Here is a 25,451-nt window from a genome sequence, read left to right as displayed (position 1 = left end):
AACTTTCAGAAGCAGAACAGCTGTGATATTGCTGACCTCCTCAAAACAAAGGGGTACAGTTGTCCTTTAAGAATTACAGACAAATAGAAAGAATAGTACTACTGATACATTGGTTACTGGGAGAATCTGGTCTTTTCTTCCCCTGGGTGAACCTACATAACAAAGCAGAATTAATTTTGAAATATGATTTAACATGTGACTATAAATAAGTTAAGAATAATAAATGCATAGATGATAAGGCCGGAAAAGTGTCCAGGGGTCACCAGGTCCAGGGTTTTGCACTGCACAGAACTCTTTCCATCGTTGTATAACTTTCTCTTATCTCTGCAAAAAAAGGCATTCGGTTGTAAATGTCCTTGTTTTAGTAGCAACATTTCATGCAGATAAATGCAAATGCATCATAAACCATATTTTTAAAAATGTGTCCTCAAAACCATGAATCAGAGGAAAACTGTAAAGCCACATCCTTACCATAACATTAAAGGCTATTTCACATCATGTAGGAGCTGTTACTTCTCTAACTGGCCTGGAGTTGTTTTTGAAGAAGCTCATTTACAAAAGAGTTTAAGGTAGTTTGAGAATATGGGGCCAGGTGAGTGAGGAATAGGCATTAGTAAAAAACAGTTGACTATCTCAATATGTACATGTACACTGTGCATATTTTTACATAGACATTTTTGCTACTATTGGGTAGCAAGAATGAAGCACTACAGAAAGATTTTGTATGCAATGTGGGTTCACAGCTCAGAGATTGGAGAGGCTATTGGGATCTGGGTGGGAACTAAAATGGACGTATTAGAGAACACAGAGTAGATACAAAAATAAATTATAAGGGAATGAAGGTAGGAGCAAATGTGAGTGAAAAAGGAAAGAATCATGGAGGTTTTTTTTAATTACTGGCAAGATTTTGTATAAGTCTCTTAGTATACAGTTTACCTAAGAGGTTCTCTAATTCTCCATGTAGAAAAGGTTCTTTTCCCCCCTTTTAGACATAATGTAAAAGAGTCAGAGATATCTCAAAGTCTTCTCGGAACTCTCAATACTTCACAAGAATGAGAAACCATATGCTGAAGGAGAAATATTAATAGAAAATGCTGTCTTTCAGATGCTCACTGAATCAGTTGAAGACAGTTGACGCATCTGTAGTAAACTGTGTCTGAATCTTAGCTCATTAACCACTGCTGTATTATGTATGCTGATTCCAACTCCTAATATGACACATCAATAAACCAGATCAGAAAAGGTGTCATTTTGATTTTAATGTATCCAATTGTATTTTTAGATGTTCCTCTACTTAGAAGTGTTTGTGTTATTTCCTGATTTTACAAGCTATGGAAGAGTGGGTATGGTATTGATTTGAAGGGGAAACCACTGCTTTCCTATAACCTTTTCAAAGATTTTGTTCTGATTGTGTTGTAAGAACAATAGATTGCTCCTCCTTGATAATATTTCAGCCCTCTCTAAGCCATTGTCCAGTACCCCCTCCACTACTTAAGTGTAACCCAGCCACAAATATGTATATACCACCATTCATTCCAGTTCCTCAATTATGTGTGAAAGCAGAGGAAGAGAGAAAAATGTTTCTATAAAGTATTCTTCGTGTAGGATGTTTCTTACAAGCAGATATGGGAACCACCATGTACTTTTATAAGAATTCTTGCATGGAACTGAGCTGCTCATCAGTCAGATCATCGGTCTCTCTGCCCACCACAAGTTATTTAGTGTGCTGTAAAATGTCAGGCTACCATAGCAAGTGTATCGTCACCCACTGGCACCAACTCAGTTCAAGTATTAGAAACTACATTTTGAACGCTCACTGCAACCAGGTAGTATGCTCATTGCTGAAGATAAAAGGTGAACCATACCCAGCATGGGCCTCAAAAAAGGTGGCGGGGGGGCGGGGGTGAACACTTACGGAGTACCTACTTTTTACTAGTCATCGTTAGGTTCATTACATACTATCTTGTTCAATCCATAAAACTGGCCTCAGACATTTTTCAAAGAAAATAAGAAACTTGTCCAAGACCACACAGCTAATAAAAAGCTGTTACAGAATTCAAACCAAGGTCTGTCTGTTCCAATCTGTGTTCATGTCTTTCCTTTGTTCACTAATTCTTTCTTTACTCATTTAACCCACTATATACCAGTATAAGAGCTGCCTCAGTTTATGGGAAAATTCTCAGTTTAATAGGAAAAATTGAACGGCATTCAAGCCATGAAAATATCGTGCAGAATGTTATCTACATAGAATGTCCTAAATGCAATGGAACATAGAACAGGGACTTTGTCTAGGGAAGGTCATAATTCTTTTACCTAGTGGTTAAACAGACAAACTAAAGTTTTAATTCCTGCCCAGGCACCATGGCAGTGACCTTGCACATTCAAGTATTTCCAGTTAAGCAACGCCAGCCTTTCTTAAACCTACCCAGACTGGGGCATATTTCCCTAAAACCGAGGTTTGCTGGATATAGCCATTTAAACCACTCTCCATTTATTGTCTGTCAGGCTTAGATTATGGCTACTACTCCTATAGTCCTCAATGTCAACAGATCCCTTTTTTGGAGACTCTGACATTGACCTAATCATAACCATGGCCAGAGACTTCAGTGAAATTAGAAAGGTGTCCTCTCCTTCCTTTCCCTCCTCTCCCTCACCTCTCCTAATTTCATCTTAATTGCTTGAATCAAGTAGTTCAGCAGATCCTTAGGTAAATTAAACTACTAGCATCATGCCAAACTATGCAGAATATACCCATCTCATAAATATATAAATGTATGTATATGTACCTGTTTATGTATATGATCATTGGTGTGTTGCATTAGCTTCAGATGGCTAGATACAAGGTATCCAAGTATCCCTAAGTGCTCTGTCCTGAATGTACTGTACCAATTTCACTGTCATCTTTATTGACTTTGTTTTCCTTCTTTTTCTGAGTTTCTCATATCCTATAGGCTCCAACTGGTCCTGTGAAGCATCACATTGTCTTACCACCATTAAGCTACAAGGTGGCTTTCTACCCTTTGGCAGAAAGATTAGATCTGCTGTCTGCTGTGATGTTGCAACTGGCTTTTCTGTTTTTCTCTCTCTTTTTCTCTCCCCTTTGTCTCTTTCATTTGCAGTTGTCCAATCCATATTATTCCGGAACTCTTCTAAGAGTAAGTGCAGTTTTGAAAGCTCAGACTGTGGGAGGCATTATTTATAGACCTCTGTGGTTTCAGGAAGAAGAAGAAACGCTTCCAAGCAGAGTTCTACTAGGAAGACTGCCCCCACCCTACTTTAGCCAAATACTATCTTCTGCAGGATATTTTCCTGTAATTCCTTATAAAAAGTTTCTTTTGCAAAAGTATATTTAAAAAAAGGAAAACAAAACACCCTGCCAGTTTCTACACTAACTCTTTCTTGCCCCACTGTATAAAGTTTATATACCTAATAACAGGTGATTATGAACTGGGCTTTTGGAAGCACACTGTATTAGGAAGTACGTTTGGTTTAGAGACCCACCTTCAAAGGCTTCAGTACACAAGGACTTATTATGTTAAAGAAACTCAGAGACCAACAGTGCAGGACTGGTCTGACTGCTCCACAGATTCAGGGAAGCTCTTTATTCTGTGTGTCCCACTCTGCATAGCCTCAGTTCTCAAGGTCATCTCATGGTACAACCATGCCATCTACATTCTGAGGAGCAGAAAGGCCAAAGGACCACAAAGATAAATTAGCCTCCTGCACACAGCCTCCCCGGAAGTCCCACATAACACTTTGCCTTCTCATTGGCTGGACTCTGTCATACGGTCATTCCAGCTGCCAAGCAAGAAAGCTAAGATGAAGGATGTGGCCATCCCTTCAACAGCGGGATTGTCTAGCTAAAGAAGAAGAGAATGGATATTGCGTGGGTGGGTGCCTTACATATTATTCTCTTATCTATCATCTTTTCCAGCAGTGGCCTCTTTAGAATCATCAGGAGCTCTGTGCTAGAAGTTAAAGTATAGAAAGGAAAGGCACCTGAGTCAGTGTATCTAAGGAGTTTAAGTTTGAGAAGTAATTATAATTCTGGGCCCTGGTTAAAACTATGGTAAGATAAATTCTCTAGTGTACTAAGTAACTCAGTTCTTCTTATGCCACCCATGCCCAGAAAGGCGAAAAGAAACAAAATGAAGGAAAACAACCAATATGGTATGTAGTTTTGAACAACTTCCTATTTTTTTAAAATGTATATGACCAAAAAATTAAAAATCAATAAAAAATACAAATTAAAAAATAAAACAAAATGTATATGAATAAGTATTATGCTTTCAAATTTATTTGCACTTTTTTGTTTTACAGCAAAAGCAAAATGTATTAGGGAGAAAAGATAGCATAGAACTAATTTTAAAAATTCTTTACTTCTCCACAAAATCAAGCAAAATAATAGAATGTTGGTAATTGAATGAGAATATATGTCCTTGTGTGTTTGTTTTATATTGTTGCTGTAACAAATTGTCACAAACTCAGTGGCTTCAAACCATAAGAATTTATTATCTTACGTTCCTGAAGGCCAGAAGTGTGAAGTCAGTTTCACTGGGCAAAAATCAAGGTGCTGGCAGGCCTGTGTCCCTTCTGGAGGCTCTCTTCCCTCAGCTTTTCTGGTTTTTAGAGGCTCTCTTTACTCCTTGGCCCATGGTCCTTTATCACATAGCCAAATCTCCCTTTCGTTTTCATTGTCATATCCCCTCTCTCTCCGACTCTGACCCTCCTGCTTCCCTCTTAGCCACCGTGATTACATTGGGCCTCCCAGATAATCCAGAATAATCTCCCCATCTCAGAATCCCTAATTTAATCACATTTGCAAAGTCCCTTTTTCCATGGAAGGTAACATTCACAGGTTCCAGAGATGAGGACAGAGACATCTTTGGAAGGCCATTATTTACCCTGCCACAACTTGTAAAATAGTAAAGCATTTATGAAAACGGATGTAATACCTGATCTTAATAAGAAGATCGTGTCAGAGCCACACTGTTGCTGCTTTCATTTTCCCATGATCTAATTCAGAGTCAAAGTAAAGAAACTTCATGATCCTGATTTCAAGTATAACTATTCCCTTTGGCTGCTAATTAGAACTTTTAAGTTGCTCAGACTTAGTCCAGAATTCTCCTAAGAAAATTCCCTCATGCACCTAAGAAATATCATTCTTTTCTAACCGTCCTTTTTAATTTCTTTTTTTTTTTTTTCCAGAAAAGCAAGACAATAACACAAGAATTGAAACTATAAAGTCTCTTGTACAAAAACTCCCTCCACCAAATCGTGACACCATGAAAGTCCTCTTTGGACACCTAACTAAGTAAGTTGCAAAGTTTCTGGTTGTTCTGTCACAGTCTCATTTCCTAAATGAGCAATATTTAATTTCAAATCTCTAATACAAGAGTTTCCGAATGCATCGATCTCAGATTTCCCTCTCCAGCTGATCTACGTCTTCCTGCAGAAGCTGGGGAATGTACTAGAGGTAGGAAGGGGAACCTACAAAAGGAACTTTTAAAATACTTTCTTTTTTCTGGCTTTTCAACAAGTAGATGTTTGCTGATTGATTGTCAGAACTGTAGCCAGAGCCCTGGGATGGGCTGGGTTTACTTTGTTATTTAGTATAATGGCAAGAGCCTGAAATGATTCAGACATGAGTTCAAAACCTAGCCTCACCACGTACCAAGAGTGATGACCACAAATAAGTTACTTAAACTCTCTGATATCCAATTCCTTCGTCTGTAAGACATTGATTCACATTGATAAGGTGCCATCCATGTAAACAGCTAAAAGAAGAGTATTTCTGGAAGAAAAAAAGACAGTGTAAAGACCCAGAGGCCACACAGAGCTTGATGTATTTGCAAAGCAGAAAGCAGGCCAGGCGGGCTAGAGCCTAATGGACAAGGGGCATGGTGGTGGAGTTGAGGTCATAGATGTTGGACCAGTGTAAGATCACATAGGTTCTCGTGGGCCACAGTGAGAGAGTGGAACTCCATTCTAAATACAGTGAAGAGCCATAAAGAGTGCTAAATTGAGGGATATACAAGATCACCCTGGCTGACAGGTGGAGAATGATTTGCAAAAGTGAAAGCAGGGAAACCTATACGGAGGAGACCATAGTAGTCCAGGCAAGAAGTAATGGTGACTTCAGTGGAGGCCTTAAAGAGGTATTTTGATGATGGATCAGATTGTATTTGCTGATGGTTGGGGTGCAGTGGGGAAGGGAAAGGAGAAATTAAGTGTGCCTGTTAGGGTTTGGGTTTGGGCAAGTGGAGAAATGGTAGTGCGGCACGGATGGGTAAAACTGGAGGAGGAACGGGCTGAATAGGAAGAGCCGACTGGAGAACTTCATTCTGGACATGTTAAGTTTGAAATGACTGTTCCTCATTTGCCTTCTGTTAACACCTTCTTCAGATAATGCAAAGTGCAATACAAGTGATGAGGTTGTAGCTTTCACCATATGCATATAGTAATGTTGAAGCCTGACAGAGTTTCAAATAGATTGGGCTGTTTTGCTTTTGTGAGATTAAATCTCTTTAATCACCCATGCCTTAGGTTGAGTCATTCCTACAGCTTATTCAACTCATCCACTACATGATTTTTAATTGTAAATGTAATGTGCAGAATTGCACACACACAAAATTTAAGCAACTGTCGTGCATGTAAGTCAAATTTGCCTACTAGTCACTCTTAGCCTGCTGAGCAGAAGCAACTAACATTTTTGTATCTACCCTTCCAGACCTGTTCCTAAGGACATACATACCTCTGTGTGGTTGTTTATTGCATTAGAGTATATCATTCTGCACATATTGTTCTTCTACTGTTTTGCAACTCACGGACAGCTTTCCATTTCATGGCATAGTACTCCATGGTATGGATGGTCCATAATTCACTTCACCGGGCACTGCGTTAGGGAACATGTTTCAATCTAATTCATCATATTTGCTTCTTACTTATTTTACTCCCACAGAGCAACCTATGTCAAAGTTCAGAACATCCCTTATTGTTAGAATGCCCCTTTTTGTCACCTCCACATTACTGGCTTCAGTGGGAAACCCAGTGTGGTTAAGTGAAAGGATCTTGGGCTTCAAAAAAATAAAGAGAGAAAGCTAGAGTCAAATTCTTGTTCTATACTTTATACTCCCTTCATGATCTCAAGCACATAAAATCAGATTAAATAATATCAACCGTATCTTGTGGTTATGAGAATTAAATGAGATAATGCATATAAAAAGCCTGGCACAAGGTAAGCATTCCTCAAATGTTAATTCTTTTCCCTTAGGATCCAGACCCACCATGAAAGGGGTTTCAAGTTACAAGTAAATACTGGAGTGCTTATCTCAGTAACTTTAACTGGACAAAGTCGTAAAACAAATGGAAAAGTGTACTCTTTAATGCTGTGCAATACCTAGTCTCAGAGATCTAGAGAAATATCCATTACTCAGTCTCAATTATTCCTTTTTTTTTTTCCAACTGAAAGAACAGCTATAAAATGAAGAAACTGAGAATCAGCTAAATCCTACTTTGAAAAAAACACACACAGATGAGAATCTATCCAATTAAAAACCTTCAAAGGATGAGAATCTTCCACCTTCATGCCAACAATCCCAGTATTAACAATTAGTGCCTGATCATGTTTCTTATATCTAAATTAATTTCCTAATTTTGTTAGAACTTTCAGTTGAGATGGAAATAGATGTTTTTAACTAAGATTTAAGATCAGATGATTATGTCACCTTCACAGCATTCACATGATAAGATTTTTCATTACAGATGGAGAAAAAAGTGTTATTTGCTAGCCACCCGCCTTTCTTGAGTGGTGTGACCATATTCCACCCTGCAATGATTTATAAACGGGGTTTAATTATGCAGAAGTGTGTGCACATGATTATATCTTGTTAAGCATTTCTTGTTAAGTTTTTGATAAACAGCCAATCGTGGCATGTCATCAAAGCTTGAGAAGGCTAAATAAGAAGATTGTTTAACGAGAATTTAAATGTATTCATCTTTGAAAGAATCATTAGAATGTTTTCCTTAGTCTTGATGCATTTGGTAGTTCTTCAGAAAATCTACCATCAACACTTGTATGTAGTGTTTATTCCAAATTGCTGCAAATATATATATTTTTTGAAGTTTGTTTAGTGAGGGTCAGGGAATGTAATGAAGTGCCAAAAATTCCACTTGACCTGCGTTGTACTCTGTAGCCAACAGAATAGAAGTCCATTTTTGCAAAGCTCTGAGTTAAACATTCCCTTGAAAGCAGAGCAACTACCAGCTGAGAAAGCTTAATACAGCACAGTTGGGCTAGAAGGTGGATGCAAGTGCTGTCCACAAAAGCCAGAATTTTTAAAGGATTGTGATTATATTAAGCATAAGATTACACAATAGCTGCACAGACCGAATAGTCTCAGAGTCCAGAGTCCTCATTCTCGATCAAACTCAAGGTGAAGTATGTGCTTCTGCTGTGATAGATTGAGACCAGGAATTCAGAATACACTATCATCTCAAAATGCCATCAGCCAGAAACCTTTATTAATAGGCACTTTCACCAATTGACATTACAGTGATAAGCACTGGAAGGTCCTGTGACAGCTCTGAATCATCATATAAATGGCAAGTTCTATCTCTGTTAAAATATAAGTGTCGAATGCATGTTCCTTCAGCCTGCTTCTTTGGAAAGGCAGGCAGGCAAAGTGAAGATGAAGTTAATGGGAAGGAAGACCTAGAAAGATAAGGGTTGCTTGCTGATGGGTAGTGGTTGGACGTTGAGAGCCAGGCAAAGAGGTTATATAAGAAATAGAGGACCATTGAGACTTTATCTGCTGGACATTTGCATGATGTGCTCTGTGTTTATGAAAGAGTATTCTGACAATAGAGTGCAGGGTGAACGAGATAGAAGGAGAAAAAAAACCTAAGAGGCCACATGGGAGTTGTAGTTGGTTTGGAGTGATGAACATAAAATGGAAAGCAATGGTCCAAATACTGAGACTTTTCAAAGGAAAATTCCATACAATTTTTATTTCTCTCATTTCTTTATCCCCCTTATCCAGTCAGCCATGGGAATAAGTCTGCGGTTTCAGTGCTGAGTAATTGTAAAAATAGTTCCTCTGGTAGCAAGTTAAAAAGCAAAAGGAGACAGTGTTTAGAAGGGTGCACTTTTTTCTCTGTTTTGAAATGCAGACAGGGGAAAGAGGAAGATTAAGATGAGGGTATAGAAGACTAATGAAATAAAGTAAACCCCATTTTGTCAGGTGTGAATTGAATCAAGCCCTCTAGATCTGCCGGTGGGGATGTTCCAACCAGCATGGTATGAAGCCACATATGTAATATAGCTCAAGAATGAAAACCTTTCCAATCTTCATGCCTCTTGAGCCAATCATCTTAATTGCTAGGACCCTATCCTAAGTAATGCTGGGGGATGAGGCCACTTTATGCAGATAAAATTTTACTATTTTCACTGGTAGAAACTTGGAAACAACCTAAGTGTTCAGTGATAGGGGAAGGTTATATAGAACATGGTACATCATATGAGCTTCATAAAATGTGGTTCACAGCTAATTGTTTTCTTAATTAGGGAAATGCTTGTATTAAGTTAAATAAAGTCAGGGATACAATATTTTATATATTTAAGGAGAGTATAAATATGTGGGAAAGTTGTGCATCTAGAAAAGACTGTAAAGCTATTTGCTGAGATGTTAATATTTCTTAGAGTTGTTGAACAATGAAAGTTTTTTTTTTAATTTATTTATTTATTTATGGCTGTGTTGGGTCTTCGTTTCTGTGCGAGGGCTTTCTCTAGTTGTGGCAAGCGGGGGCCACTCTTCATCGCGGTGCGCGGGCCTCTCACTACCGCTGCCTCTCTTGTTCTCTGCGGAGCACAGGCTCCAGACGCGCAGGCTCAGTAATTGTGGCTCACGGGCCCAGTTGCTCCGCGGCATGTGGGATCTTCCCGGACCAAGGCTCGAACCCATGTCCCCTGCATTGGTAGGCAGATTCTCAACCACTGCGCCACCAGGGAAGCCCGAAAGTTTTTTTTTTCTTTGTGTGTTTCTTTTTCTCTCCTAACAATGGGATAGAAAGAGATATTGAGGTTAAGAGAACCGGTAAAGAGAACAGACTTTGGAGTTAAGCAGAAATGAATGTGAGCCTTGGCCCTGCCACTTACTGGGCATGTAACTTAGAACTGACCTAACTCTAAGCTTCCTTCTTCTCATCTGCAAAACAGGGATCATAATAGGACCTATTTCTGTGGTGAGGAGTAAAGGAATAATCCTTTTAAAGAGTCCAGCACAATACCTAGCACATAGTTGGTTCTAGTTAAGCATCAGACATCAACATGTCTTATTTTTATAGGGAGAGAAATGTAAAATTATTTCTAATGAAATAAATATAGGAAGAATTGCAGAGGCTGGGTTGCCAAATTTCCTGGCTTCCAGAAAATTCTTTACCCCACCACAGAATCTTTTGCCAAAACCTGAGTTGCTATACTGGCCTGACTCAGCCAGTTTCCCCTAGTCCCAGTGAGGCTGTTTTCACATGTTCGACAAACCACGTGACGCCTCCATGTGTTGCCCAGTCCCTGTGTGAATTCCCCTGCCCAATTCTGTACTGTCGCCAGCTCTCCATCAACCTGATCTGAATCTTGTCCCGTGTTCTCAAATCCAACTATTTTCACCTTCGGAGTTGTAGCTTGCTGATAAGAAAGTCTGGTCCGCTTGACTTCTAGGCAGGCGTGGGAACGCTGGAGAAGGACACAGGTCCTCCTCTGCTTCCTGCCCAGAGCCTCCCATCACAGCAGTTTCCTAGGGACGGTTCTCTTCTTGTTGTCTGACTTATCAGAATGGTTCTCACAGTGAGAATTTCCTACCAGGCAGAACAGCACACTGGCCACGTGGAAGCCTGGTAAGTGAGCTAATTTGGAGCTGGTAGGGCCTTACCCTATGCCTCAAATCCCCAGTGTAAACACTCCTAGAATTTTATCAGCTACATATCCACCTAGAATGGACACTGACCTTTTCAAGTTCTAGAATTCCTGTTGCCGTTCCTATAAGTAAGCTGTCCTAGCTATTGCTGAAGTCTTTTCTCACATTTTTATTTCCGGGATAAAAGTAATACATGAGAATTACAGAAAACTTAGAAGATAAATACAAAAATATTTTTCCCCCAGCTAAATTGAACTTGTTATCCAGATTTACTTTGTGGCATGCGTTTTGGAAGCCAAAACAATCTCAAATGTTTGATGGTGGGTGGGGGGAGGATATAAAAGAGCATTCAATTCCCACATAGGTATATATTGTCCAGAGAAAGTCAAAATGTCTTAGAGATGGGTGGCTTTTAGAGGTGACATAAAATAATGTCGTTCGTTGATTTTCAAAAATAGCCTTGGAAGAATATATTTGCTGCAGATTTTAGATGCAAATAAACATTCTTATAGGAGACTTGCACTTTGTAAAATAGGCTGAAAGGAGAGCACTGACGCTAAGAAAATCGTCCAGCTGTTCATAGAATTCCAAGGTGAATAGACAAGTCTCATGGAAGCATGCCAGTTGAATGCCTCATTGAAAGGCGAAACTGTTGAGCTGTGGCTATTTTGTGAGAGTAAACCGATATTTAAAGCTTCTCTGTGGTCTTCATGGATGTTAAATAAATACTCTACAAAAGCATGTCAGAGGCAACTCAAATGATGATGACTTAGAAATATAGGGGTTGTATGAGGAAACAATGGTGAGGAAATAATTCATCCGCTCTGTCTTTAAAATGGCATTGGGAGCGTTTCTGATATTTTGTGGGGAGGGGGGTGAGACATGGCCAGAGAGGGACTGGAAAGCCCATGAGCCCGCACCCTTCTCTCTGGTCAAGAGCAATGGCTGGTGAGGCTCTGCCTCCCGTCAGGCCTCTGAAGGCTCAGCTCTGGGGTGCTTTGGAGCAGGCTGTGTTTTTCTGTGCTGCCTTCTGGCATTCCACCCTTTTTCTGTACACTTTGGTCTCTCACCCAGCCACAATACCTGATATCCAATGACTTGCAGGCCATGGGTGTTTTTACTGGAAAATAAAGAACCTTAGCAAATTGTTATTTTCCCTTTTTCTCTTTCTTTTTTTTTTTTTTTTTTTCCCTGAGAAACAGGGGCTGCAAGTTGTTTGAAACAAGCCAGAAGCCTAATAGCTCCTTTGCTTGTGTATTTGAAATGGCACCCTAATCACTTTGAAGAGCTAATGTACTTCCTATGGGCCTGAAATTTCTCAACTGGACTCCCGTGGCAGAATTTGGCCTGTAGTTAAGAAAATTAATTACTCTGATAGTGAGGATGAAGCAATAGTTCCCAACTCCCTGTAGTAATCATTAAAATGTCATCTACTTAGGAGACATCTTGGCATGGGATTTATAAGGTTTGTGAGCTGGGGACTAAGTTCAATGATCCTTCCAGTGGTGGATCCTTGTTCTAGAGGAAGGCTTTGGGAGATAAGGTTTTTAAGATGGGAGTGAAATTACTTTAGATCTTTTGATTTAACATTTGAATGTTAACAGTTAACCACTGAATAATAAAAAACAAAACAAAACTTAAAATGGCTACTGACCATTTATCACTGTCTTCTCTATTGTTGGCGGTGGCTCACCTTATGGGGGTATTTCCCTCATAAGAGGTAAATTTTTTAATTTGCCTCACCCTTCTCCACTGTGAATCTTGGCCTTTCACCTAATGGAAAGAACCAAGGATTTGGAATCAGAAGACATAGGCTCAAGTCCCAACCTCAGCCCTTAGAAACTGTACAACATTAGGAAAAGCTTTAATGTCTCTAACCCTCCCTTTTGCTTATATGTGAAATGGGTCAAATAAATTCACACTTGAGAAAATATTTGTTAACTGTGAAGTCCTATCCACCCATTCCTTTAGGAAGTCTTAAATGAGTGCCTACTGTACTCCAGGCACTGGACCAGATCAGAGGTTGGCAACCTATGGCCATGGGCCACATCCAGCCTGCTGCCTACTTTTATCAACAAAGTTTTATTGGGAAACACACACGCACACCTATATGTTTATGTATTGCCAATGGCTGCTTTCATGCTACAGTGGCAAGAATTAAATAGCTGTAACAAGTTGCACAAAAATATTTATTATCCAGCCCTTTACAGAAACAGTTTACTGACCTTTCACCCAGATACCAGAGACATAAAAAAGATTCCTACCCTCCCTTATCCTATAGTTTCCCAGGGTAGATAAATTAATAAACAATTATAATAAATGTGGTGAGATATCACAAGACAGTATGAGAGCACCAAGCAGGAGCTGAAATTTAGCCTAGAGAAACCAAAGAATGCCTCCCAGAGGAGAAGACATGGCTATCTTTAAGGAGGTCAGTTTGGCAGACAAAGGCCTGCTACAGGCAGAGGGAAGACTGTGTATAAAGAGGCAGGAAGAAGGAGAACCACAGTGTGGTAAAGACATGCTGACTCCTCTGGAATGATGAATTAGGAAACATGAAAGAGGTGATAGGACATAAGCCCAGAATGTAGTAAACTAGAGCTAAATTGTGATGAACATCATATGCTTTGCTTAAGGAGTTTGAAATTCATTCTGTGGATGTTAGGTAAATCACTGAAAGGTCTGAAGCAGGCAGATGAGGTGATGTGATTTGTGTTTATAAGGAGGGCAACGCTAGAGGTAGTGGAACCAGTTAAGAGGCTGGTATAATGTCTAAGTCAGAGATCCCATAGTAAGGGAGTGTGGGGTGGGGGAAAGGAATGGATACAAGAGGCATGGAGAAGGTCGATTCAATAGAACACGCTCACTGAGTGCATGTAAGAGGTTAAGAGGAAGGAAGGTTCCAAGATGGCACCCAGGTTTTGAACTAGCTGAATGGTGATACCCTTAACTCAAACAGAGCAAAAGGAGAAAATTGGAGACATAAAAGAAGTTGAAATTTTCTGGACATGATGTGATTTGGTCATTGCTCATATTCCATTAGAGAATAAGAAACATATGTTGGGAATGCAGGAAAGTTGATTGGAATCTAGGTATGAATTTGGGAGTCATCAGTTTAAAGATGGCCTTGGGGTGAGGGAAGGTGTGAACCTAGAAGAGAGTTGAGGGCTTCCCTGGTGGCACAGTGGTTGAGAGTCTGCCTGCCGATGCAGGGGACGCAGGTTCGTGCCCCGGTCCGGGAAGACACCACATGCCGCGGAGCAGCTAGGCCCGTGAGCCATGGCCGCTGAGCCTGCGCGTCCGGAGCCTGTGCTCCGCAACGGGAGGGGCCACAACAGTGAGAGGCCCGCGTACCGCAAAAAAAAAAAAAAAGAAGAGAGTTGAGGACAGACTCCTGAGGGTGTCCCCATTGAAGAAGTGGCCAGAGGAAGGGATACTGGGAAAGGGGTCTGAGACTAGCATGCCTGGTAATAGAAAACATGGTGAGACCAGAGGTATTATATTTTGTGGTTAAAACTATTGCTTCCACAAGACCTAGAAAATTCTTATGGTAATGGGACATTGGGCAGAATTTCTAGTGATGTGATCTCCTATTCTAACATTCATCCTTTGGCTTCTGAAAAGCCATAGGAATGAATATATAGTAATCCAGAAGAAAGAAAATTTGTTCTTTAGTATAGTCAGGTCCTGGAAACATTGATAAAGTTGGAAATTATGACCTGGTCCCTTCTACCGTTAGTGCTTGGGCTCCAGGAGGGCAGGAATTTGTATCATTTTGATTCTTGCTATATCCCCAGAGCCTAATACAGTGTTCCACACGTTATAGATACTCAATGGTCTTTGCTGAACAAATGGAATCACATGAACTCATTGAAGAGAAGATGAACATCTAATAGCCATTGGTGGTTCCAATTAAGATCAACTTCTTAAGCTTGTAATCTTGGAAACTTGATATACTTCAGACTAGCACTAGGGAATATTCCATTTTGAGGTTATTGTTAAGTAAATTGTTTTTCTCAAGTTTCTCTCTCCTCACCTGATATTTATCTTTTCATCGTGATGAAGAGAAGAGCAGTTTTAATTGTAAAAGAGGCAATATTATCACTAAGACTGCAAGTTAGGAAGCCTGGAGTATAATGATGAATGGGAGCTAAGGGAAGCTGACCTTGCTGAGTGAGTCTTGGTCAGGGAATCTGTGACCACAGACCAGTGTTGGAGCCCTTTAGATCAATTAGTGCAGCCCAGGGTGGGATTGCCATTTCTTCTGATTTCTTGATCATCTTGGATTTGTAAGAGATCTTGGAATTTCAAAACTTAGTTCTATACCTTCTGTGAGTACTCTTACTACTAAATTAAAGAATCTCTATCACTCCTGTCTCCTATCATATCAGCCAATCTCCCTGTCCATCTTTTGTTCCAGATCCAATATTGACTTCCTACTACCTTGAATTATTTAGCATCAGGTCAAGGAAAAAAATTATGATTACAAAAACTTGACCTGTGCTATTAAGTGTATAAAGAGGGCTTCCCTGGTGGCGCAGTGGTTGCGAGTCCGCCTGCCGATGCAGGGGACACGGGTTCGTGCCCCGGTCCAGGAAGATCCCGCATCCTGCGGAGCGGCTGGGCCCATGAGCCATGGCCGCTGAGCCTGCGCGTCCGGAGCCTGTGCTCTGCAATGGGAGAGGCCACAACAGTGAGAGGCAAAAAAAAAAAAAAGTGTATAAAGTAATTTGGTTCTCCTGTTTTATGGAGCAGAGACACATAACTTCAAAGTGGAAGGGGGAAAAAAATCAACCAGACCTCAGGTCACCTGATTTCCAGTCCACTAGACCACACTCTGCTTCCTTGCCAACACCAATACTCGATTGTTTCCAGGGAAGAAAGAGGGAGAATGAGAGGCCAACTGTGATAGAGGCACAGGCCCATCACTTGAATAACTTTTTAAATTGAACATCAGCTATAATCCCAATCTTTTAAATAAAATAACCTAATTAGTATAGTGACATATTTAAATAAGGGGTTTCTTGGTGTCTGTCCTTCTATCTCTGTCTCTCTCTCTCTCTCTCCCTCTAACAGCTTGCTTTCTACCTAAAAAGCACTGAGAAAAGTTTTATTTTGGGGGGTCCTTTTTAAAACCAAGTTCCATGACCATATTTATTAATGCTTGTGTGTGTGTGTGTGTGTGTGTGTGTGTAGAAAAAACACATTTTTTTAAAAGGCAGTGATGGTGCTGTCTTTTTCCACCTTCTTTCTCCTCCTTAAATGGAAAGCATTGAACCCAGATGCCCAACCACGGAAGATATTCTTCCAGAAGCAGCATCTGGCTTCCTGGCAAGCCCTTCAGGCGAGTTGTTTGGGGAGCTTTGCAGTTGTCTCTTGGTCTGTCACGTGTATCAGATACCGTGGCCCCTCTGGCTGGCATGTCCAGACAGCTGCCAATTCCTTTCGGTTCACCTTTAATTCTGAGAACTAGTTCCCTTATTTTCATTTCTTGTTGGACTTATTTTTCTCCCCACTGCCCATAAGAATTCCAGGACAAGGCTAATTTCTCACTGCTGTCTGCCTGTCAACTTCCTCTCCAGGCCTCTGTCTTTTGAACCCGAGTGAAATCCTCCGTCATTTAGCCCTACATTAAAATAGGTGACTTTTAATAGTGTTTCTTAGCCACTCCTTGTCAGCCTAGCTCCTTGTAATCTGCGGGGTTGTTCCCTGAAAAGAAAACAAAACATTCCATCAGAGTAATTTATTCTGGTCTGTACACGAGATATGAAAGTATTCCTGGCATTTGTGTATTATTTAGTTAAATCAAATTGGCTCCCTGCATCCTTGTCACACCATGAACAAAAGAGCATCTCAGGACTGGAAAAGAGGAGGCCACACGGCAGCATTTACAAATAGCTCCTGCTTCAGGACACCAAAATTTTTAAAGTAGCTTTCTTTTTTTTTCTCTTTTATCTGTTAATGTAAATAAATTGTTCTACTTGTGAAGGATTCTGTGGGGTTTTTTACGGATAATTGTTAAGAACACAGAATCCGATGGTAGCCCACGCACGAGGAAGCCGTGACAAGGTGCTGACAGGTCCGGCTGCAGCACCCAAAACGCAGAGGAGAAAGAAGAAATTAGAGCTGCAGGGTGACATCCAGGAATAGTTCGCATGGGGTAGCTGCACATTTCCACGTTGCTGGGGGGTTTTGCCTCATGCAGGAAAAAGTGCAGATTGTATATGAGATTTCAGATCCCAAGACTGTATTGGCTGTGCTGAGAAAAGACTGGGCTTTAGTAATGGACAGAAGGAAATCTCAACCATAAGTAATAATTAGTCTGTGGCCAGTGGCAGACTCAACCCACAGTTGACTCTGAAGAGGTCCGCAGCTAAAACCACAGGCTTACCTGGAATGAGAGCCTCTGGGGGACAAGGAAATGAATTTAGGGGCTGTTTGGATCAGGACATTGGGAAAATCTTTGAAATCATCTACAAAACAGTAGAGCTTGAATTGAAGATTAGGCTTTTTAAAGTTTTTTTAATCTCTGCCTCAGTGACATTTTCTGGTCTATAATTTTTCCTCAGGTTAATGTGTACAAAGGAAGTTGGAAATACATTCAGAACTTAGAAGCTTTATACTAAATATTGCCCTTTGTACAGAGATTACTTTTCCTCACTTCTAGTAATTTCTTCTCCTCTGTGTCATACATTCTTTTGTCAGACTCTTTTCGCTGACATTTTCCCCTTTCTATTTTCTGCCTTTTCTCCCAATATCACCCTCCTCCTCAAATTCTTCCTCCTGCCCCTCACTCTGAGAACTCTTTTCACCTTCAAAGCATTGCCAAATACGTCATCCATCTCCCCATTTATTCTTTATACAAATAACAGATCAAGTGCCTCTCACGTGATAGACGCTGAGCTGGAAATAAGGATAATTTTACCAGGAAAACAATCAGTTCCTAGCATCTGGGAACTGCATTCAGTTATGTTATCAATCTCTCTGCCCTTATCTGGGAATGTTCACTTCCCTTAGTCTGACTTTCACTCCCAACTTTGTGGTTCTAGCCCTGCCCCTCCTCTCCTCGCAGGGGTATGCAAACCAGCCTATCTGTTATAGGCGTTCGGTGAGTCCATTGATGAGATTCAGGAAGCCCCTGATCTTCTTTTCTTTCCCACTTTCTGAGAGACAAGTAGAACACTTCGGGGCAGGGCCATAGCGAGGAGTAGGCAAGACATGGGCGCTGGCACCCGGAGAGCTAAAAGCATTTTCTTTCCTACCCTCCGTGAACTCCCAGTCAACATATACCTCTTAATAAATATTTTTCCCTTTGTCAGTGAGTTCACTCATTCATTCATTCATGAATTCATTTAGCGCGTAGTGTTTGGGCTATGAAAAGGTAAAAGAAATTACTCCTGCCCTAAAGGAATTTTTATCTAATTGATTTGTGTCTCTGAGCTTAGACATCAAAACAGGATAAATGTCCTCACATAGTGAAAAGACATGCAGAGTGTGATACTTTACACATGCAAAGTGTGATACTTTACCTAAATCTGGGTTCTTTTTCCCATTTGAACACTTTTTGAGCAGTCATTTTACATCCCAGAAAAATTCCACCCTCAAATGCATCTCCTCTTTGATTAGAGCACAACTCTGTCCCCTCCCTGCTCACCCACCTTTTTTCCACTTCCTTTCATTTCCGGCTGCCATTCCAGAGCTGCAAGTGCTCCCTTGGTACTGACCTTTGATTCATCAGAAAGGGACTCCGTTCACTCTCCCGGGGCCACATTTCCTGTTTAGGGTCAAACATCCCCCACAGAGATAGTGAGGTATTTTATGGCTGGTTTACATGTCCAGCTGTATTTTTCTAACTAGTGGGAAAAGAGAAATAAAATGCACGCCCCATTCTCTTTGACCTCACTCTCCATTCATATCACACTGAGAATAACCAATTCCTAGGGTGCCAGGCTCTTAAAGTAATTCATACTTCCCTGGCAATCACAGGCATTTACCTTTCATCTTGGCAGAGGAAGGCCTGTTTTATCCACCCCTCATCACATTCTTGCCTTTCTGTGCTTGAGTTTCCCCTCCAACACCCTACAATAGGCTAGGTAAGCTAAGAAGCAGTTGGCTACATAGAGAAAGTAAAGAAAGGTTCACTGTCACATTCTAGTAATTTCTGATCCCAAAGCACTTTTATCCAAGAAATGGTGATATAGAAGAAAACAGGCATGAGGTTGTGTGGGCTGGTGGCCGCGGAGATAGCGGGACTGGAGAGGGAGATAGCCAGAGAGAGACGTTTTGTTCGTCACGAATGCAGTCACCTGAAAAAAACCAGCTAATTAGCAGTCTGTAGCCACACAACACAGCAGTTTAGTACAAGAAGTGAACAATACTTTACTTAATTGAAACTAGAGAGCAGACTTAGGTAGGCTGAATGCAATTATGCAGATTGGAAGTCAGCCAGGATACACTGAGGTTAACAACCCCTTCTCTCACAAAAAGCACCACGGGAACATCAGTGACCACAAATGGTAAAAGCTGTCATCCTGGGGCCCATCCAAAACGCCTCACCTCTCACAACCTAGGCTCCATCAGAAGGGCTTAATGGTATCAACTAACTGGCTGGAAGAAAGAGTGCCCTCTATCTGTGCAGGTGTGCCTGTGCCTCGTGCTGTGTGACTAGTTCAGCCTTCTCAGGAAACAAGCTTTGAAGAGGTAGAGTGGAGGGGGATTTAAATGGTGGAGGACATCCAGGGGGGTCCAGTGGTGGACGATGGGAACTGTGAGAGCTCCACCACCTGCTAGTCTTGTCGTCAACACGATGGCTGCCTAACCGTTGCAGAAAGTTCTAGCTCAGGATTTCTCAAACTTTAAGGTGCTTATCAATTAAATCACCTAGAGATCCTGTTAAAAATGTAGATTCTGATTCAAGAGGTCTGGAATGGGGTCTGAGATTTTGCATCGAGAACAAGCTCCCAGGTGCTGCTGTCCGGGAACCAAACTTTTAGAAGTCATTTCTTGCAGGGAAGAGGGCAGAGGCTGGACAAAGAGAAAGAGGACTTTAAAATGAGACTTAGCACCCAGAATAATCAGGCTCACTTTCATTTGTCCTAGGAACTAAAGGAAGCAGAAACTTGGAGAGTTCAAAATAGTAACGAATCCAATCCACTCGTAAAACTCACTCCTAAAATGGCTTCTGCCATTAGAGGATGGGGAGAGGCACAGAATTTGGCCCCTGAACATGTTTCATGAATGAGATGCCCACTCTGAACAGTGTAGCATTTTCCACTCACTGGTTGGTGCTGTAGCAGAGACACACCAGCCAGCAGTGGTCTAAGATGACCTCCCGAGAACGAAAACTGTCTGTCTTTCAAGGTGAGTCAAGAGAAGACACGATGGCAGAATGCAGACCCTCAAAGCTTGACCAATGGACAGTGAAGGGAGTAATAATCTTCCTGCAGAGCCCTGTAAAATAAAATCAGCGTTGCTGAAAAACATCAAAGAATGGGCCATTTTAAGCTTATATTATGCAAACTTAGTTTATTGCCGTGTGCTGTGGAGGCTTCCATGCTAAAGTCTGCATGTACTGTTAAAGACTTAATTGTTGGGTGGATTATTGATTATATTCTTTAGTTATTTCCCAAGTGCTTTTTATACTAATATCTACATATTTTGTGACTTCTTAATGATAGAATTCACTTTAGATGTATGGAAACACACACACACAAAAACACACACATGCTTAAAAGCAAGACCCAATTAATCCCTGGTGAAATCAGTATGGGTTCCTACATTTAGACATGCTGTAAACACGCTTTAAACTAGATAAGGCTGGAGTTTAGATATACATTTATCCTAATATGTAGCTCATCAGTATAGCTACAAAAATCTTATTACTTGCCATCATTCAGAATATATCATTTGAAATGTTCAGCTATCTAAAGCCAGCACAGTAAAGCATACACACACACACACACACACACACACACACACACACACACACACACAAGAAACAGAAGAATATAAGTATCAATCAGTGAATCAGCAGTAGCTATGGAGTGCCCACTTTGTGTTCCATACCACACTGGGGAGGGTTAGGAAGATAAAAGAAGTATAAAGTTCTGCCATTACAGAGATACTTATCTAAAAGGGAACAAAACACTTAGGAAAAAGAGTAGAGAATAATTAACTGTTAAACAGCATGTATGGGAAGAAGTAGAGTAAAATAGTTAAGTCTGCAATGAAAAGTGGACCTGAAGTTAGGCTTTGAAACACAAGTAGGATTTGGCACTTTTCCACTTGAGAAAAGCCAAAGGAAGCCAGGATGTGACAGGGAGCAAAGGAGGAGGAGGGACCTGAGTGCAGGGAGAGACCAGGTCATGGGTAGGGCCTGGCAGGAAAGTCGGAATCTGAAGTCTTAGATAATAGGGGCCCAAGGCAGGTTATTGAGCAGTTGAAGAATAGAAGTTTTGCTTTGGTTTCTGTTTTAAGTATCTCAGTTCATTGAAGGATCAAATGTGAAATGGATTTGGGGAGGGAGGCTTGGAGTCAGGCTAAGGAGCAGTTTAGTCCTGTGCTGGCTGAGGAGCTCAGTGGGAAGAGGGGAATTTCTAGAGAAGCTTTGCAGTGAGTCAATAGTATTTGCTGATAGGTTTGATATGATGGATAAATGACTGCAAAGAGTTTGAGACAGTGCCAGGATGTCCAATTTGTAAACAAAGAAGAGTGGAGATGTCACTTATAGAAACTGGGTTATTGATGGACTTTAAGAACCAAGGATGTGACAGGCACTGTTCTAGGAGCTTAGGATCATCAGTAAACTTTACAGAAGTCACGTTTGCCCTCACAGAGTTTACATAATAAACATAACACACATAATATAAATAAACAAATAAACATAATAAGCAAGGAAATGCTATGGCATATTAGAAGATAATGGCTGCTAAGGAACTAGTAAAAATGGGGCAGAGTGAGGAGGGTCAAGGGTGCTGCCAGGGTCCTGAGTCCGGTGGTTTGCAGTCATTGGGGAAGAACTCATTACAAAGGGGATATTTGAGAAAAGACTTGAGGGAGGGGAGGGAGTTAGTGAGGCGGATTTGCCTGGAGTCAAAGCATTCCAGAGATGTGTAGAGAACATCCAGCATCTTGGTGTCTTCAAGCTACAGCAAAGCAAGGAGGCCAGTGTGGCTTGAGCAGAGGGAGGGTGGGGAGAGGAGTCACCTAGTTGACAAGGCCACATCACACAGGGCCTTCCGAGACCATTATAAGGACCTGGTCTAGACACTGTCAAATTCTTAGAGGAAAACAGAGGCAGAACACTCGATGACATAAATCACAGCAAGATCCTTTATGACCCACCTCCTAGAGAAATGGAAATAAAAACAGAAATAAACAAATGGGACCTAATGAAACTTACAAGCTTTTGCACAGCAAAGAAAACCATAAACAAGACAAAAAGACAACCCTCAGAATGGGAGAAAATATTTGCAGACAAAGCAACTGACAAAGGATTAATCTCCAAAATATACAAACAGCTCATGCAGCTCAATATCAAAAAACAAACAGCCCAATCCAAAAATGGGCAGAAGACCTAAATAGACATTTCTCCAAAGAAGATATACAGATTGCCAACAAACACATGAAAGAATGCTCAACATCGTTAATCATTAGAGAAATGCAAATCACGACTACAATGAGGTATCATCTCACTCTGGTCAGAATGGCCATCATCAATAAATCTAGAAACAATAAATGCTGGAGAGGGTGTGGAGAAGAGGGAGCCCTCTTGCACTGTTGGTGGGAATGTAACTTGATACAGCCACTATGGAGAACAGTATGGAGGTTCCTTAAAAAACCAAAAATAGAACTACCATATGACCCAGCAATCCCACTACTGGGCATATACCCTGAGAAAACCATAATTCAAAAAGAGTCATGTACTACAATGTTCACTGCAGCACTATTTACAATAGCCAGGACATGGAAGCAAGCTAAGTGTCCATCGACAGATGAATGGATAAAGATGTGGCACATATATACAATAAAATATTACTCAGCCATAAAAAGAAATGAAATTGAGTTATTTGTAGTGAGGTGGATGGACCTAGAGTCTGACATACAGAGTGAAGTAAGTCAGAAAGAGAAAAACAAATACCACATGCTAACACATATATATGGAATGTAAAAAAAAAATGGTTCTGAAGAACCTAGGGGCAGGACAGGAATAAAGACCCAGACGTACAGAATGGACTTAAGGACATGGAGAGAGGGAAGGGTAAGCTGGGACGAAGTGAGAGAGTGGCATGGACATATATACACTACCAAATGTAAAATAGATAGCTATTGGGAAGAAGCCGCATGACACAGGGAGATCAGCTTGGTGCTTTGTGACCACCTAGAGGGGTGGGATAGGGAGAGTGGGAGGGAGGGAGACGCAAGAGGGAGAAGATATGGGGACATATGTATACATACAGCTGATTCACTTTGTTATACAGCAGAAACTAACAGAACATTGTAAAGCAATTATACTCCAATAAAGATGTTAAAAATAAAAAAATTAAGGACCTGGTCTTCGCTCTTAGTTAAAAGAAAGGGGGAGCCAGTTGTAGATTTTGGAGCAGGACTGACATGAACTGATTTCAGTTTTAAAAGAATCACTGAGAATACATTCTAGGAGAACAAGAAAACCAGCTGGAAAACTAACTTATCCAGTTACCAATCTAATTAGAAAGAGTTATTTGTGGGTGGAAAGTTCTTCATGCATTTGCCTCTGATAGGTTGAAGGAATCTAAAGAACTGGATTCCAGCCCCCTGCTTGGGTATAAGTTTCCCAAATAACTTTAGGCCTGTTGCTTCACTTCTCAGCTGCTGCTTTATTGTCTTTAGCATGGGAATAATGCTTAACTTTATCTACCTTGTAGTGTGTGTTTGTGTGTGTGTTTGTGCACACCCCGAATCGAAGGAGATAAAGGAAGTAAAAGCCAAGACTACACACTGTTATTAGAGATTGACGCAATTGGAAATTCAAGCAGAGTCCAGTCCAGACACCTGATCTTGTGCTGAATCCAAGTGAGAGTGGAGATAGCACTGGATTCAGAGTCAGAAAACCTGAGTTTGGATCCTGAGTCACTGACTCCTTACCCCTGTCACCTTGGATAAAACAGCTTCCTCAGTTTCCTCTTCTGTGTTAGAGGAGATTAGGATACTGATACCTCAGAGGACTTAATCCAGAGTTACAGGTGAATAAAATTCCTGTTATATACTGTAAAGCACCAAAGAGATGAAGCCCCCCAAAGCTCCTATTGCAACTGTAGACAGCTCTACTCAGCCTGTTAAAAAATCTTAATTAATCCTTCCATATAGGTAGTTGTTAATTTTAACTCCTTGAGGGCAGAAATCGTTTCTTCCTTTAGTGCCCCATGTCACCAGCACAGGGTAGAGCAACAGGGGGAACTTAGCAAGTCATTTTAGCAAGTGGGTAAGTAAAGGTATGATATTAAAGGAGGAAATGTAGATTTGGGAATCAGGTTTTTTTAGAGTAAATATTCCAAACCATGAGAGTGGATACATTCACCGAGAGAGTTCAGAGCCTGAAGAGGCAGGATAGAGCTAAACACCAAATTGGGGACTAGCACAGTAAATTCACTAACCAGCAAAGGGAAACACCGTAGAAAGTAAACAGATCATTCGGAATCATCAGCATGATAAAAATCTGAAGAGCATCATCAACTAGTATAACTTATTATAAATACCTTCCACTCAGAAAGGATCCAAACAAATTTCAATTAGCTGTCATTTCACCAGTCTGAAATCCCTAATGACCACCCACTTATCTATAACCACACTCCAGCACAGAGACAACTGAAGTTCCTTCGCGATTCAAAAGTTCCGTGTGAATTATCGAAGGACGATAATGCAGTGTCCATTGTAATTTTAATACTAATTGTGTTGTTTGAGTCCTGCTAATCCACATATGACAATATAATGTAAGTGTTTTTTACCAGAGCATTTGCTTAATCAGAGCCTTACACTCCCCAGACCTTCTAAGTAAAGGAACTTTACTGGGAAAGAAGGAAAGTGGCACATAAAACCATTTTCCTAGTCTGTTTGTTAAGTACATACTTAGCAAGCCATCTTGCAACATACCTAGCCAATAATTTACATCTCCTCTCTAGAGCCCTCTTCTTTGTGTCTTCTTAACTGACATTTTGGAATTCACCTGAAAACACCAACGATTTGCCAAGACAAAACTTGGCCTGTGGAGAAGACACCATATTCAACACCAATCTGGAGAAAACAGCATACTCAGTTCCTGTATTCACGATGATCGTAATATTTATTTTAATCATTATCACAATTTGAGGATTATAACTTGGTCCTAAGAAAACTGGCCTCCAAGCAGTGAAGAGTTAAGACCAGAAAGTTCACCCCCTGGGCCCTTTGCTCAATCTCCTTATTTCAATCCCTCCTTCCCTGTGATACCACAAAATGAATAATGCCTTAGACATAGTTTTTGCAATGCTAATATTTGAACAGTAAAAGATACCTTAAGAC

The 25,451-nt window shown here is 40.7% G+C and overlaps 1 protein-coding gene across 2 annotated transcripts in view; it reads left to right on the top strand.

The window, feature by feature from the left end:
* Window positions 1-25,451, top strand: part of ARHGAP15 (Rho GTPase activating protein 15) — a 622,372-nt gene that overhangs the window by 556,987 nt on the left and 39,934 nt on the right. For both annotated transcript variants that reach the window (XM_030883033.2, XM_070045860.1), the window contains exon 13: window positions 5,209-5,314. In XM_030883033.2, coding sequence (XP_030738893.1) covers window positions 5,209-5,314 — 106 coding nt within the window. The remainder of the gene's footprint in view (window positions 1-5,208; window positions 5,315-25,451) is intronic.

Source organism: Globicephala melas, chromosome 7, assembly GCF_963455315.2.
Source record: "Globicephala melas chromosome 7, mGloMel1.2, whole genome shotgun sequence".
Classification (NCBI taxonomy): domain Eukaryota; kingdom Metazoa; phylum Chordata; class Mammalia; order Artiodactyla; family Delphinidae; genus Globicephala; species Globicephala melas.
This window is presented reverse-complemented; position numbering and strand designations above follow the sequence as displayed.